General features: G+C 35.2%; 3 protein-coding genes across 3 annotated transcripts; 1 reads left to right on the forward strand and 2 right to left on the reverse strand.

Annotated features, from left to right (window-relative positions):
- Positions 1-1151: 1151 nt before the first annotated feature.
- On the reverse strand, positions 1152-4097 carry LOC18605073 (O-fucosyltransferase family protein). The gene is made up of 6 exons (XM_018116752.2): positions 3301-4097; positions 2896-3064; positions 2518-2607; positions 2134-2417; positions 1771-2029; positions 1152-1626 (listed from the first exon to the last, which is right to left on the reverse strand). Exons 1-6 carry the CDS (start codon positions 3945-3947, stop codon positions 1399-1401), a joined length of 1677 nt encoding a protein of 558 aa, XP_017972241.2. The 5' UTR covers positions 3948-4097; the 3' UTR covers positions 1152-1398.
- Positions 4098-6045: 1948 nt separating this feature from the next.
- LOC18605074 (Zn-dependent exopeptidases superfamily protein) lies at positions 6046-11397 on the forward strand. Its single transcript, XM_007037868.3, has 11 exons — positions 6046-6204; positions 6365-6500; positions 6793-6871; positions 6959-7161; positions 7328-7397; positions 7962-8045; positions 8148-8303; positions 9124-9297; positions 10060-10134; positions 10217-10357; positions 10755-11397. Exons 1-11 carry the CDS (start codon positions 6123-6125, stop codon positions 10974-10976), a joined length of 1422 nt encoding a protein of 473 aa, XP_007037930.2. The 5' UTR covers positions 6046-6122; the 3' UTR covers positions 10977-11397.
- Positions 11398-12862: 1465 nt separating this feature from the next.
- On the reverse strand, positions 12863-15902 carry LOC18605075 (adenylate kinase 4-like). The gene is made up of 6 exons (XM_007037870.3): positions 15633-15902; positions 14396-14541; positions 14191-14310; positions 13906-14073; positions 13524-13613; positions 12863-13142 (listed from the first exon to the last, which is right to left on the reverse strand). Exons 1-6 carry the CDS (start codon positions 15742-15744, stop codon positions 13044-13046), a joined length of 735 nt encoding a protein of 244 aa, XP_007037932.2. The 5' UTR covers positions 15745-15902; the 3' UTR covers positions 12863-13043.
- Positions 15903-16458: the final 556 nt, after the last annotated feature.

Genomic DNA, 16458 nt, shown 5'->3' on the forward strand with positions numbered 1-16458 from the left:
GATTCAGATTTCTTAGCTTTAAAAATTGTTCATAAAGTTGCAAGCAGTATTGATAAGTGACTCCACTAATATTGTAAAATAGGTATAGACACTAGATTCAACTCCATAGAAGTTAAGAAAGTGTGTTCTTCATATTGAAGCTCTAAAAGAGAAGGGTGAAAGAGTGGGAAATCAAACACAAATTGAGGGAGGCAAATCAACAAGCTGATAATCTTGCCAAATCTGGTATAGGGAGACAAATAGAGTTGTTCACAGTTTGTGGAGATGAGTAAAGGGTTCTGTGACCATAGAAGGAAGCAATAGTTAAAATACCTGTTAATTTCTACTGCAACCTCTCTTATTTTATTGAAGGGATATCTTTTGTGTTTGTCCGTTCCTGGGAATTGCCCAGGAGATTAGAAAGTTCACTTTATATATTCCTGAGTTCTGTTCCGTTTTTGTCTATAAGGGTTGGTTTAGTGTGTGGAATAAGTTTGTATATGAGATTTTTGCTGGTTCATGTACAGGGGTTGATCCTTGTGTGATTTTGTTATGGCATGCCTCAATGTCCTTTATAAGGGGCAAGCCTGTTGAAGCTAATACTTGCATGCAACCTGCAGTAGCAGTTTAACACTTGTCCAAACTCAACTTAAGTCCTTAACAGCTACTACTCCTCTCAGCTTTTGTATTTACGTGTTGTCATGCATGCTTAGTTCTTAATGTATTTTAACACTTGTCTTATGCTTGTGACCAAGTGTTGTAGGCTATTATCCACATATGAGTCTGTTGTACTTAAATAGCTTCAGCAACTAGTAATGAATTGGATGAACTTTAGTTCCTTGCTAAGCATTTTTGTTCATCCCTGTTTTTCCTTGCCTGTAACAGAGGCTGCATTATGCAGCCGTATCCCAACTTCTTCCAAATCACAACAAAGCCTAGCAAAATCTTTTCGATGGAGAACTGAAGTTCTTCAGATTTTTAATACATTTGAACTTTGAAAAAAATATAAAGTTGTTTCAACGCTTGGATGAGGTTCATTTCCAGTTACTATGTAAGCTATCAACGTAGACCCAAGAGAAAGCATACCAATCTAAATTACTTGACAAACCAATCTGACCTCTTTCAACTGTCATCAAGGAAAAAAATATATACTACTATTGTATAAGTAATCATTTTAAGAATAAAAGAACACCTTACTTGGAAATATTACAGGATTCTCAGATCAACGTTGGACAAGATGGAAACAGGGTCATGCTACAATGTCCCCTTTGGCCTTCACTCCAAAGGGGGAACAGGAAAAAAAAAAGGCTGAATAGACAAGAAAATAGTATGAACAAAATGCTATACGGGATTCTAGTGTAAAGAAAACAACAAATCCATCACAGATGGCGTACAAATTGAATCTATTCATAGAGTTGCTCAGTAAACACCTGTGCCCTGTCTACACATGCATTCAGGCAACGGAAACGCAATTACGTCTTTGGTTTTCTCTTTCTTACTTGGCTCAGACTTCAGATATTTATTGTGCAGCGATCTTATGATTTTTCTGAGTTCTTCTTCAGAAATGGAGGGGTCTTCAAAGAAAGGAAGAATGGTTCTTTTGTTTGGCCTTATACATTTCCTATGACCCATGTAAGCACGGTGTCCCTGTCAATATTAACATTACAGAAATAAAGAAACAAGAGATCAGTTTGCCTTGTTTCATGCCTAAAATGACAGATTCGCATGATGCAGCAGATAAACAAGAGGATGCCAACAAAAGAACATAGTTATAGAGCTTCGGTTAATTACAAGCAAGGCTCGACCCATGTTTCCTCCATGGGAAGGTATAAAGATGTCGCTGTTAAATGAGACGATGTAGTCAATTGCAGATAGAGCAGAGGAGCTGTTGAGGAATGGCGAGAGTTCTCCCTCGCGTGCCAACATCTCCTTCCTCACCAAATGTGGAAATTCTGCAGCAAGTTGCTGCAAAGCTCTGGTGCCACCAAATGGCTCTCCTCCAGCAATGTACAATCGAGCACTTCTTGGCGCCCCTAAAGACTTCAAGAGCCTGCAATAAAACATGATTTTCAGCAGTCCATAATCAAAATCTTGATACTCTGGATGAGAGATTTCTTGGCCTTATAAAGTTCAAGGGTTATGTTTCTAATTTACCTTGCCATCTCTAATGCATTTAGGGGGCACAGTCCAGAGAGCCTTCGTTGAGTGTAGTTCATGTTCACTCTTGCAGTGAGATACCGGGGCTGAGACTCCCGAATTTGGGTGATGATTTTGTCATATTCTGGACCTAAACCAGTGAGACATCCGGTTCGAACCCACACATCTTTCTCCAGCCGGAGATGAAGGGCAATATATGGACCTTCAATCCACATTCTCCTCGCAAGTTGATTGCCAAGCTGAAGAATCGGCCTGGAAAATCTTAATGCGTGGAAGGCGACCTGCAATATAGAAGGCATGTCAAAGGAAGTATCATTTGAAGATATAATAATTGCTCTATAGCAATTAGATTTCAATAGTGTTAGTAAAATCTTGAAGTACCTTGCACCTAAGCTTCTGCAGATCTGGTGGAAGATTCTTGGAAAGCTTTGAGTCTAATCCTCCGAGTACAAGAGCACCGTCTTGATTGAGCTGAATGAGCAAAAAATGTTCGAAAATGAGATGAAACTAAATCCTAGCCCGGAATAGATTATGTCAAAATCTAGTGAACTTTGTGAAAAAAATAATAATAACAACCAGTCTGCTTATGAGAATTTCTCAAGTATGAGTCTATTTAAGTTGCCAAATGGAACAAAATCTCAGGAATTATTGGGAAATGTAGCATTCCCCTCAATGGCAATTCGAACATGATAAAAATGCAGCAAAAAGATAATTGATGAACAGAGAAAAGTTGTCGAGGGTAAGAATCTTCTTCCTTACTCGTTTGAAGAATCTAGCGCGGATCCAAAGCGGAGACACATTGTAAGGAATTTGGTTTACAATGGTCTGTTTCGCCGCCAAATGTGTGGAGGGTAGTGAAGATACAACTCGTACATCAGCTCGTAACGTCCTCTTGAAGTGTTCCACGTCATATAAGTCCGAAAATTCACTGACATTTCAATAAAACAGATTGATGCATAAAACTGCATTTGTAACTCTTTTCATCGTCCGATAACTACTTTATATGAACCTTAAGTTTTAAGGCATTAGAAGACAAGCTCTACAGACCAAAAACTGGGGTTCATATGAAGGATTTCCTCTCATCATGTTTCCATAGGAAATTTTTGTCAGAAAATTGGCATTTAAAGGACCAAATACCAAATAGAACTAAATAAGTTTCGTTACCTTTCATCTTCCCAAATCAGGTTGACCTGCAAGATTGGCACAACTAACGAAGCTTCCAGAATTCTAGCTATAACAACAGCATCAATAATCTGATTCCTCTGCTGATTCAATCCCCCCGCAGCCACCACAACCAAGAACCTGTTTTTCTCCCCTGAAATCTTGGTGGACTTTTTCCGGTACCCTATACTGAATTCCAAGCAAGGCCGGTACCCGTTGCCATCTGGCTGCTGCCAGAACTCTCTTTCCTCCTCAGATAAGTTCCCAGAAACCACATGAACTGGCAGCGGCACCATTGCACTGCTGCCAAGCCTCGGTTCATTCTCATTGTAAGAGTTTATCCCCGCAAGTAAAGCTGCCAAGATAATCTGAGAGTGGGAAGATGAAAAAGTAGGGAGTGATTGTGAAGATGGGGATGATGGAGATACGATGGAACATTGGATTGAATCTTGGGAACTAGGAAAGAACCTGAGAACGGAAATTCCCAAGAAAGCGAAAGAAACTACAAACGAGAGGATGAAGATAAAGAGGGATGGTGATGTCTTCTTGGAAGAAAAGAGTGAAGTCAGTGGCGAGGCTGAGATCAACTGACATAATGACCTTGGAGTTAGACTGATGAAGGGGTTCTTGATGGTCCTTCCTCTAGCCATGGAAGCCTTTCTGGAAAGTCTCCTCACTCCTGCTAATTAATGGCGTACTGCATATTCTCTTGAATACTGTATTTTGGCAAGTTGCTGACCTCGGATCAGTTTCTTTTATAATTTTAGGCACTTTCTTGACTAAGCTGTCAGATATTTAAGGTACTCAACATTTTCTTGGAGAAATACTAGTGACCACTGAGGATATGAAGCACCCAAAAACGAATGGTAGTTATTTAGTTGCACAAACGGTTGATGTTCCCGGCAAAAAACTTGAATATGACACAATTTCCCATTTCGAAACTACCCCATGCACCTTCACGTTGCAGCCACCATGTTTTCGAAACTTTTCTCCTCTTCATTTTAGAAGTTACTGCAAGTCACGTCAATTTTTGTTGGATTCTGAATTGCATGGATCAATATACAAATAAAAGAATATTATAAATTCACTGCTGGATAAAAGAATATGAGATACCCCATATTCATGTCTCTAACTCTGATTTTAAATGCATCCGGTCCTCATCAGACTCTCACTTTCTAAGCCAATTGCATAGACAAAATTGTTGAGTCATGGAAGTGCAGTAAAGGAGAAGAATCAAAACCAGCTGTCATATAAAGACTCACCGTAGAGACGGCCCAATAAGTTTAAATATCTAAAGCGAAATATTCAATTGAGATTTTTTTATAAAAATTAAAAAAAATTATTAAAATTTTATTCTTTTAGCTTTTTGATATGTAAAATTTTTAATTAAACTTTTATAATAAATTCTTTTAATATTTTTTTAATTAATAATATAATTAATTTATTTAATCTTTTTTGAGATATTATTGATTTTAAATAAGATTTTATTAATTTTAGTTTTGAAAAACTTCTTTTTCTTGAAGCAACACTTACTGAAATTATTAACATTATTTTAAAAGTAAAAATCTGTAAATTAAAGTAAACAAATATGTGAATATTAGAATAATAGTACCTAATTGTCGAATGCTTATTGCAAACCGCAAATGAGGCTCACAGTTTTATGAAGATAATAAGAGAACAGACTTCTTGTGTATTCTTTAGAGAAAAATTGAAGTTAAAAGAAGAAAGAGCAAATGAGAAAGGAAGATTTCAAGAGTAGATATTATACATTGAAAAAAAAATAATTGGTTTTATATATAGGAAAAAAAACTGTTGGAAATCATTAAATGCGTTGATTGGAAATAAGAGAAATAAGTGAGAAGAAAATAGCTGTTGAAAATGATTAAATACATATGACTGTTAGTTTATTGAAAATAAGAAAATATAGTTAAGAATTAATAGTATTATAGAAATAAAAAAGTAATAGAAAATTGAGATTTATTAAGCATATAATTAAAAAAATAAAAAAATAATTTTATTAATTATTTTTTATTTTTAAATATTTTTAATATAATTAATTATATTATAATTATTATAAAATTATAAATCTTCTCTAAAATTGAGACCTCTCCAAATCGGGACCTAAAGCTCTTGCTTGGGTGGCTTCACCCAAGGGCCGGCCATGGTTCACCGGTTTAGGGAGGAGTCCTTCTCCAATGCTATATCATAACTAATTAAAATTGGACCCATAATTTGACTTCAACCACTAAACGTGCTTAACAGAGACTCAAATTCAATTATCGAGCAAGGGAAAAGCCTGTGTTAATCAGTAGGCCCTCAACCTTTCTCTTGGTGGAACGTGGAAGTTTCTAGGACGTTATTATTAGTAATGTAATGGTATGGAGTTTCCTTATCAATGCCATAAATGTGGCGGAAAAGCTTGGAGGTGAAGATATAAATGAAAGGAAACATGAAGAACAAAAGCATCTACCACAAGATGCTAATTAAGGAATTTATTCCACAGTAGACCCACTAAATTTTGTTAACCTCCTATAAATATTCAAGCCGAATTACACATCACATCTTTCATTAAACATAAAGTTATTCTCCTCAAGCATCATAATATCACTATCAAAACAATGGTGAGGTTTCTACATTCTACCCAAATACCACAAAATTAAAAGAAAGAGAGAATGTGGAATATTGATGGGCTATTTGGGCCATGGCCCAAACATGTATCTGGATTCCTAGGAATTAGTATAAAGGGATCCTATTTATGCAATGGGGGAAATGCTGAAAAACAAAAATACCAAAACCAAGCCAAGCGAAGCTAAGATCGAAGGGCCATGGCAGAAAGCGAAGTGAGCTCCGTTGTGTCTGATCTTATCAACTTCTTAAACGCTTCTCCTACTGCTTTTCACGCAGTTGGTAATCTTTTTTCTTTTGTTCTCCATTTTCTGTCCTTTCTCTTTGGTGGAAGTTGACTGAAAGTTCATCCAATCAAAATAGTTTCCTATTATAATACGCATATTAGTTTTTTGTTGGATTTCATTGAATGATTTTTGTTGGGTTTTTGTTTTAATCACAGCTGAGGCAAGGAAACGGTTGGAAGAGGTTGGATATGAGCAAGTATTTGAGAGAGAAGATTGGAAATTAGAAGTTGGGAAGAGATACTTTTTCACCAGGAATCATTCAACCATTGTTGCTTTTGCTATTGGTAAAAAGTATGATTTTTTTCTTTACAAAAACTAAAAACTCATTCACTTTGTAGTTTTATGTCATTGGCAAGAAACTGTGGGAAATGGAATTAACTCTGTCATAAAGTTAACACTTTTTGGCTATTATGAACTTGAGAATAAGTGATACTACATTGGTCTGACTAACCGCTGTTAGGATTGGTTGGAGCTTCGATATTTTTTAATTTTTTTGAGATTTATTAACAAGATTTAAAGTTGCATTTTTATTGTGATTAGACGATATCTTAGTTGTTTATACACTAATATTTTCTATGCTTAGATATGTTGCTGGAAATGGATTCCATATAGTTGGTGCACATACTGACAGCCCTTGTCTAAAATTGAAGCCTATTTCCAAGGTGATTTTTTTTCCTATCATTAAACGAATATGTTACAGTGATAATTTATAATTGAAAAAAAAAAAATCACTTCCTGGGATTGATCAGGTTACAAAAGGCGGTTATCTGGAGGTTGGAGTGCAAACATATGGAAGTGGTTTGTGGCATACGTGGTTTGATCGCGACTTGACAGTCGCAGGAAGGGTGATAACAAGAGAGGAGAAGGGTGATTCTGCTTCCTATTCACATCAACTAGTTAGAATTGAGGAGCCTATAATGCGAGTCCCTACCCTGGCTATTCACTTAGACAGGTGGCCTTGCTTGATGAATTTGCACATAGCTTATGTTTGTAACTGGCATACATGACTCCCCTGCGTTGTATTTATTTCAGCACATCGAGGAGTTTGAAATTTCTCTCTTTCTCTGTTAATGTTGTAGTTAGAAATTTACTTTGTTTTGTGTACGTCTTGTGAGTAGGGGTCTCAATGATGGATTCAAGGTGAACACACAGAGTCATCTTTTACCTGTCCTGGCAACATCAATCAAGGTAATTTTGGATCCATCAATTATCCCACATTTTGTTTTCCAGATTGTTGTTATGCCATTTGGAAATGATATCATTTCCAATTCCTTCAAGGTTAAGTTCATTTACTATTTTGACCCTATGTTAACTACACCAGAAGCCTTTTCATGTCTACGGTTGGTGATTTGATAATTGCTTCTCAGTTCTCTGTTGCATCATGAACAGAAAGTAATAATTTACTATTTCCGATGATTATATTGCAAGATTTAATAATTCATTCATATTGTTATAGAAACCAGAATCACATAAGGGATGCTAGTGTTGAACAAAATCTTAATAACATCAATCATATGATTATGTTCAAGTCTAACACACTGGTTCTTCGGCTTCGACAACACATGATTTTTTTAGCATTTATAGAGCAGGTTGCTTGATTGTTAAAAAAGGAATAGCTGAAGCTTGCTCAAAAGTTACTTGGTTTAAAAATGAGTGAATAGTTCCCCAATTCTTTTGTATTTCTTTTTTTTCCACAGTACTAATGTTTGCTTTTCTTTTTCTCTTTTCAATATGTTGAACTGCTTTTCACAGGCAGAGCTCAATAAAGAGGTTGCTGAAAATGGTCCAGCTGAAAAGATGACTAAGAACTCAAGACATCACTCACTTCTGCTGCAGGTTTAATAATTTTTGAGACCTAGCATTCTATTAAGTGCAATTAGCTACAGTGTTGCAACTCTTTTTTTAAAAAATAAATTGCATTACTTTTCTTGTTTCTAGATGATTGCAAATAAGCTTGGCTGTCAACCAGATCAAATATGTGATTTTGAATTGCAAGCATGTGATACTCAACCAAGTATAGTAGCTGGTGCTACTAAGGAATTTGTCTTTTCCGGAAGACTTGACAATCTTTGCATGTCGTTTTGCTCTCTGCAGGTATGAGTAGTATTTTTGTTTCTCTTTCCCACTAAGCAAAACTATAGGTTTATGCTTGAGTTTCTTGACCATGCAATATGTAGATTTGGTTACATGTTTTTCTTTCCAATGGGGGAATATTTGGGTTGTGCAATGTTAAACCTAATAATGGTATGCACTTAGTTTGCTTCACTCCTTCATGATTTGGGAGGCATGAGTAGCTTGGTAGATTAACTATTAGTGACTTTACGAGTTATGACATTTGAAGGGAATATTGAATATGTTGGCCATGTTTGGCTTGTATGTTTATTTTATGCTTAGTTCTCTAATCAGATAAGTTTGATGTTGCATTTCTACCTCTCCTACGGATACAACAGATTTGTTCTTATGATAAATAAGACAATCTTATACATTGTGATGGTTGCATCATTTTCTCTTCTTTTGATGCTGTTGCTTTTCTTTCAGCTAAATTTTTGGTTTTAAGGTCTAGTGACCATTTGGTGTATGCCTTACTTGGAACATGAGGCTTGGCCATTTACGGACATGTTCTTAGTCTTTTCTTATTGGAATCCTGCTAATCACCTCTGATATTAAACTAGTAGAGTCATAAAATCCAATTAAATTGAATTTCCAAAGCAACTTGTCATAAATCAATGCATTTGAATTTCCCTTCATTTTAGTGGCCTACCCATGTTTTGCAACTGGAGGTTTCATGATATGATAATCCATCCAAATTGGTATAAATTCCATTCCTGTCTGAGGGTGAATAGGGGGATACAATTTTTTTTCATATCAATTTGCTGTGGTTATTCTCATTCGTTACAATGTGATTGCATTGCAGGCACTGATAGATGCTACATCTTCTGAAAGTGAGCTTGTAGATGAGAGTGGTGTTAGAATGGTGGCATTGTTTGATCATGAGGAGGTTGGATCTGATTCAGCACAAGGAGCTGGATCTCCTGTAATGTTGGATGCTCTATCACGAGTAACAAATTGCTTCACCTCAGATTCTAAGGTGTTTACTGCTCGTCCATCTCTATTTTCTGAATCCTGCTTCTATTCAATTAGCTTGTCTGATTATTGTTAGGGGAATATTTAAGTGAAATTTTAGTTGTATAAACTGAACTAACTTTACCTCTGTATGGTTCACTGTTTGTGAAGTCTAGAAGTTTTCTGCATTTTCCTGTAAATAAGGCATCTAGATATTGTTCTTTTATAAAATATATATATATATATATATATATATATATAAAATTGAAAATCAGAAGCACCTGCATTTCATGATACTACTTTTTTTCTCTTTTACCAATAAAGACCATGATAGTGTTTTGTTGTTCTAAAGATTTAACTTATATGTATCACTTTCCAATTCTTTGCTGTGATTTCATCTCTGAAGAAATGCTTTCAGTCACAGTCAATCTGCTTGGAAATTTATGAGTAGATTTTCTGAATGCTGTCACCTGTAAGTTCTGTATTAACAAGATAATGATCAGTGTCTACTGCCAGTCTGGCAGTTCCGAGGAAAAATTTGTATTTCTTTTATCTCTTTACTCTTGTATAAAAAACTTTTGCCCAAGTGAAGGAGTTGCTGTGTTTTCTGAGCTCATCTTCTAACATAAGACTCATGAGTTGCCATAGAAGATTTGCCCAAAATGATAGTAGTTAGCAAGTGACCATATAGATTGGCATAACCACCTTCCATTTGTCTATAACCTTATTAATTGTGCATTCATTAAAATCATCCTGTTGACTTTTTGTTGTGTTGGTTTCTTTTCAGCTGCTAACGAAAGCAATTCAGAGAAGTTTCCTTGTTTCTGCTGACATGGCACATGCCGTGCACCCAAATTATATGGTATGTTGTTGCAGATGAGTCATAACTTGCAGTTGCAGATAATTTATTTTGTTGCACTGTGGTCATATGGTGTTATCCGCAGGACAAACATGAAGACAACCATCAGCCTAAGTTGCATGGGGGACTCGTTATCAAACACAATGCAAACCAACGTTATGCAACCAATGCAGTCACTTCTTTCATATTCAGGGAAATAGCAATGCAGCATAACCTTCCTGTTCAGGTCAGATCCATCCATAACCATATATTTTAATGTGCAAATTCTAGTGAGAAGGAAACATCATTTCATGTGTTCTATAGCATTTGTAACTTCGTAAAGCACCTTTGATCTTTTGGAATTGAATCCTTAACAATCATCTTATTTCTTTAAATAAAATCGAACATAACAAGAGGAGAGCTTTTGCTGAAAATAAGAACTTCATCCAGTTTCAAGTAAACAGAATAAGCTTATTATAAGTGCTGGTATTACAAATCCATTCTTCACTTGCTTGTGGTTCTCACACAATGTAATGTAGCATCACGTACTATCTGAAGATGGTGCACAAAAGAAATGCTTTTCTGTTATGACAAACTGGTTTAATGGACGAACTGATTATTTCAGAAAATTTATGTACACACAGGATTTTGTGGTGCGCAATGATATGCCTTGCGGCTCAACCATCGGTCCTATCCTGGCAAGTGGTGTGGGGATCCGTACGGTGGATGTTGGTGCTCCTCAATTGTCAATGCACAGCATACGAGAAATGTGTGCTGTTGATGATGTGAAACATTCATATGAGCATTTCAAGGCCTTCTTCCAAGAGTTCTCTCATCTTGACACCAAGATTACAGTCGACATGTAGATCCCCTCTCCATCTTCGGCAAGAGGTGCAATAACCAAAAAGACTTCTAAATAGCTGCGATTTAGGTTCTTGCTCAAAATGCCATGCAACCACGAGGATGATGTTGCATAGTAAGTTGCTGGACTAGTTGGTATGTTTTTCTGGATCTACAATTTAACGGTGGCATTGATCAAGGGTTCTGTCAGTGGCTTAAGATTCCGATACCTAACAATAAGGTTGCAGATAGGTTGGATGTGTCTTAATGTTTTTCTGCATCAATAACAATGTTCTGTCCAGTCACTAGATAGAAAACTTTGGATGGCATTGTGGAAAAAATGTATCAGGTTCCAACTTTACCATGATTTGGAGGATTTCTTTTTCCACCATACAAGAAATTCTCTCTAAATTAATGAATGTGCAAAAAGGCCAATTTCTTCCCAAAGCAGTATTACATAAATCTTGCCCTGTTCCAACTCCTCCAGACACAATTCAAATTATTAGGCCATTTGTAAGACTGTTAGTATATAAAACTCATAAACTCATGAATTAATCGATTAATTGTAGTTAATTAAGTTAGAGATTGTATTTGATGTACTGATAGTATAAAATTTTAATACAGGAGATATTGTCACTTTTATTAAAAAAAATAAATACATTTCTTTAAAGGACTTACAAACAAATATTTTCAATGTTCTTAAAAAAGATAAAATTAATTTTTTTTATCTCTTTCCAACTCTCGCACCCAATCTCTTCCCTTCTCTCTTTTTTCATCCATTATCAACAATAGAAACTTAAATCTAGTGATTGTTATCATAATTAAACTCAAACTCTATCAAAACTTAAATGGAAAAAGCTGGTGTTGTAATCGTTCATAAATTTCAATTAGTTATTCTTAATTTTCACATTGTAATAGATTTTATAAAACAAAAGCAGATACAGAATGTTGTGAAACTTATATATTGAGACCCTAATACTGTTATTTAACAAAAATAAATAAAAAAAATCAACAAGAAAAACTAATGACTAATTTTCAATGGAAGAAAAATTATGGAAAATTAACAACTATTAAGTGGTTAAGCTTACTTTGACTTTGATTCTTTTACTGTCTTTACTGAATAGCCGATAATTTAAAGGTAGTGTTTAGAGGACAAGGACTTATAATTCACCTTATAGATTTTTATGATTATATTTGAAAAATGAATTTTAATTAGTTTTGCTTTCTTTTTCCATTTTTAATTTTGAATCAGTTAATTTTTCTTGTTGATTTTTCTAAGGAGTCTTTTATCTTTTTATTAAACACCAGTAACTTCTTTTCATTAAACAACACTAGCTTTTCCATTAAAGTTTTGATGGACTCTGAATTTAATTATAGCAAAAATCACTAGACTTAGATTTCTATGGTTGTTAATGGACAAAAAACGAGTGAAAAAGATGAGATCGGATGAGAGTTGAAAAGAGATAAAAGAAAAAATTATTTTTTTTATTTTTAATATATATATATATATATATATTTAAAAAAATAGAAATATTTATATTTAAGTTCATCAAAGATTTATATTTGTTTTTTTATGAAGTAACACTATCTCATAGCCCGGCAATGTACCGAATATAACCCGAATAAGATAATCAGGTTCTGCTGTGCAACCTTTTTCAATAAACAAATCGATCATCACATAATAATTCAAAAGGGCAATTGCTAATATCAGATTCCTCAGTCACGTAACTGGAGTATTGCCAGTAGCAAATATATTTCAGAAGAATATGGCATACATATGAAACATTTTGATTTGCAAGGGGCGAAACAAAGCACCTTTCAAATTAATACCCAACAATTATTTGTTCTCAATCTATAGTATCATTATTTAAATATAAGCATCATCATCAACACTTGAACCACAAGAGCCGGGTTTGGGCCAAAACAGTAATGAGATAATAATGGATCAGAGTATCAGAACGTGTACCCAAAACATGAGCAAAAATCCAAGAAAATTCTCAATAAAAAAAAAAAAAAAATTCTGCTTTGTAAGTTAAGAGAACCAACATTCATGAGTGGAGCACCTTCTGAACCTCAGCCCTAATGGGATTTCATCATGAAAGTGCCTTTCGAACCTCATCCGTAACCTCCTTAGGAGGCTTCTCTGCATGAAGCTTTGCAACTATTCCCTTCTTGGCATAATAATCGATCACCTAAAGTTCAAACAACAGGATTAAAAATGTTAATGACAAAAAAAAATTCAGAAAGAAATAACTAGACATGACAGAGTACACAAAGGGTTAAAAAAGAGCATTCATCATTCGACAAGAACCATCAAGATGTTCCATTAGATCCAGTTCACATAATTGGACGTAACAACCCAATAGTGTAGAGGAATATGATACTCCCTCTCATATCATTCAAGCCACATGCTCAATTAGCTTGTCACTTTTATTGTATCTTCCCTTTTAGTAAATGCCTAGCACCCATTCTAGTAACTCTTCAATTCCAAAAGACTTTTAAGGAATTCATACTAAAACGATTGTGGATCTTTCACATTTAGCACAGAAATAGTTAGGAAACAAAAAGCATACTGGTTCAGTTTGCTTGTGAAACGACTCTAGCCTTGACTTGAGAACAGCTGCAGTATCATCTTTACGTTGAATCAATGGTTCCCCAGTCACCTTGAAGAGAACAAAAACACAGAAGCAAGTTTGTTAACATAACTGCAACTAGCTCTTTAAGAAAATGGTGATGCAGCTTAAAGAGAGGTAGCTGGATTGACCGTTATTAGTGTATCAACAAATTTGGATTAAATTCAGGCATGTAAAGGTCTCCTGATAAATTGCTTAATTTAACACTTGCATTCACCCACTGGTGAAAAAGGTGAAAAGGCTGTGCCCAAATCCTTGGCAACCAAATTTGCATTTATGTGACAAACAGATGTAAAATGAGGATTACTTATGTTTGACTTACATCATCAATGCCAGGAACTTTAGAAGGTGCAAATTTCGTATGATAGGTCCTACCACTAGAAGGGTGGATCCAGCGACCAGTAATCCTCTCCGCCAAGATCGCATCATCAATTGCAAAATCGAGTACCTTATCAACTTTAACTCCCTGCTTTGTAAGCATTTCATCAAGCTGCAAATTGAAGAGCAAGACTACATATTTAGAAGTGTGGGTATAACAATTTTAAAAGCTCAAGGTTCTGCAGGAGAGAGAGAGAGAAAGAGCATAAAGATTTGAAGAAGGCAACACCTTCTGTGCTTGGACTACAGTCCTTGGAAATCCATCAAGAATGAAACCTTTTTGACATGAAGGTTTCTTCATCGCTTCATCGATAATGCCAACAACCAGATCATCAGAAACAAGTTCTCCCTGAGAAACAACCACAAAATATCTCATTAGCAATCCAGTAAGAACCATTAATATAAGCCAGACAGGTTGTGGAAATAATTTTAACCGTATCCATAGCCTCCTTGGCCTTGACACCAAGTGGAGTTTTAGCAGCAACAGCAGCTCTAAGCATATCACCAGTGGCCAAGTGACACAAGCAGTACTCGTCCTTAATAATTGGTGATTGAGTACCTTTTCCTGATCCAGGTGGACCTGCCAACCATAAGATTTCCCAATAATTAAAACAGGGCCATCCTTCTACCAAGTGCTAAACAGTAGAAAATACTGATAGTAATGTAAAGAATGCTAACAGAATGGCAGAATGTTTTTGAGATGTTGCTACCAGTATGATACAGACAGTTACAAATGCTTGATACCTTGAGTAGAAAATAATATAAAATCAAACTTTAGTATCTTTCTATTAACTTTCAAGCAGCCCAAATTCCAATCTGATTTTGGGTCAATGAGTTAGTTCGTTCAAATGAAATTGGAAGGCAACAAAAAGTAAAGTCGAGAACCTATGCAAGCAAGACGTGTAATTTGGATTAGGCAATTGAATGGACGTTGCTGCAAGGAACTGTGACGCAAAAGACAGACTCATTTCATATCAGGTCATGGACAAGGGGCATTAATAGCTGGTCTTCAAAAATCTATGCACAATTTGAAGGGAAAAAGGTGAATGCAGATGAAGTATATAATACAAAATTGGCATGAAAATATGGACTAGGATTTGTTGCAATGACCATACAAAGATGAAATATGTAAAAAAAAATATATGATTTAACAAAGTAACAGGAAAACAAAAAACCCCAATACCCTACTGGTCATTGATCTAGAGTTTGCTCAGGGAAAGACCCATTTTTTTTTCACTAAACGTAAATAAATGATATTTGTAAAGTTAAAAAACTATAATTTCTGAGAAACAAACTTTCCCAACATTCCACCTTTCAGAAACAAAAGAAAGGGGGGTCACGGCTCAGGCAATGCACTCAACCGAGCATAGACTGCAATTAATCAATTAGAAATTCTCCCAATGCCCCCACTTTGCTTTTACATACGTATTTATTCATTTAAATTGTATGAAAAGTAAAACAGTACAAAATATTCAGTGGAATTCAGAGCTTTCAAAACTCATAGCGCATTCACGGTTCTGTCTAAACCAATTAAAAAAATCTGACAAAAACCAGCTTCAACAGACAGTCGGATCTGAAAGTTCTATGTTAGTTCTCAACAAAATAACAGAGGAATCTAATACAAAGCAAATAGAGAGAGAGAGAGAGAGAGAGAAAGAGGAGGGACTGTACCAATGAGGATGAGGCGTTTATCCGGTTTGGAGGCGCACTTCATGCGACGGAGCAGCTCAGTCATCAGTGATTCCGATGGTACATCTTCCAAGTTCACTGAACTGCTCGCCATTTTCTCTCTCTTTGTTTTTTTTTTTTTTAGGGGGGGAAAGGTTTTGGGTTTTAACACGAAAACTGAGAGAAGAGAGAAAGGAAAAGAAGGATTTTTCTTTGTTGTTTTAGGCCTGAGACAGAGAGTAGTTGAGATTTGAGATAGGTTTTCTAAGCATCTTTACTTTGGTTCGGAGCAACCAACGCTTCAAACTCAAGCAGCGGTCTTCATGGTTTGTTCCAAAGTTACTGTTTTGCCCTTTTTCCTTCCAAATACTAATGCTACTTCCCACTTTAATATTAATCTTTTTTCCTAATTTTATTCTTCCCTTTGGAAAAATTCATTCTTGCTTTCTTATTTAAATAATGCATTATTTATGATAACTTTATTATATAAAATTGATATGTAAGATTTTAAAAAAAAATCATAGTTATTAATAAGAAGATGACAGAGTAGAAAAATTCTTGTTTTTTTCGTTAAAAATTTAATGAAAATGAATTTTATAAAAAATGAATATAGAAAAATCCATAAAAACGGAGGGCATAATAAGAAATTAACATCCATGGTGAGGGTTCCACTGTCACCCCTTTGAATATCCATCTTTGCCTAGGGCTCTTCTTCTTAGTTGTCCATTTAAATACAAGTGATTCAATTTTACTTTTTCAATCCATTTTCTCTTCACTAATGGAAGTCAATTTCCAGCAAGCAGAAACATGTGCTATGATGGCATTGTCA

This window comes from Theobroma cacao, chromosome 3, assembly GCF_053813885.1.
Source record: "Theobroma cacao isolate CCN51 chromosome 3, ASM5381388v1, whole genome shotgun sequence".
NCBI lineage: Eukaryota > Viridiplantae > Streptophyta > Magnoliopsida > Malvales > Malvaceae > Theobroma > Theobroma cacao.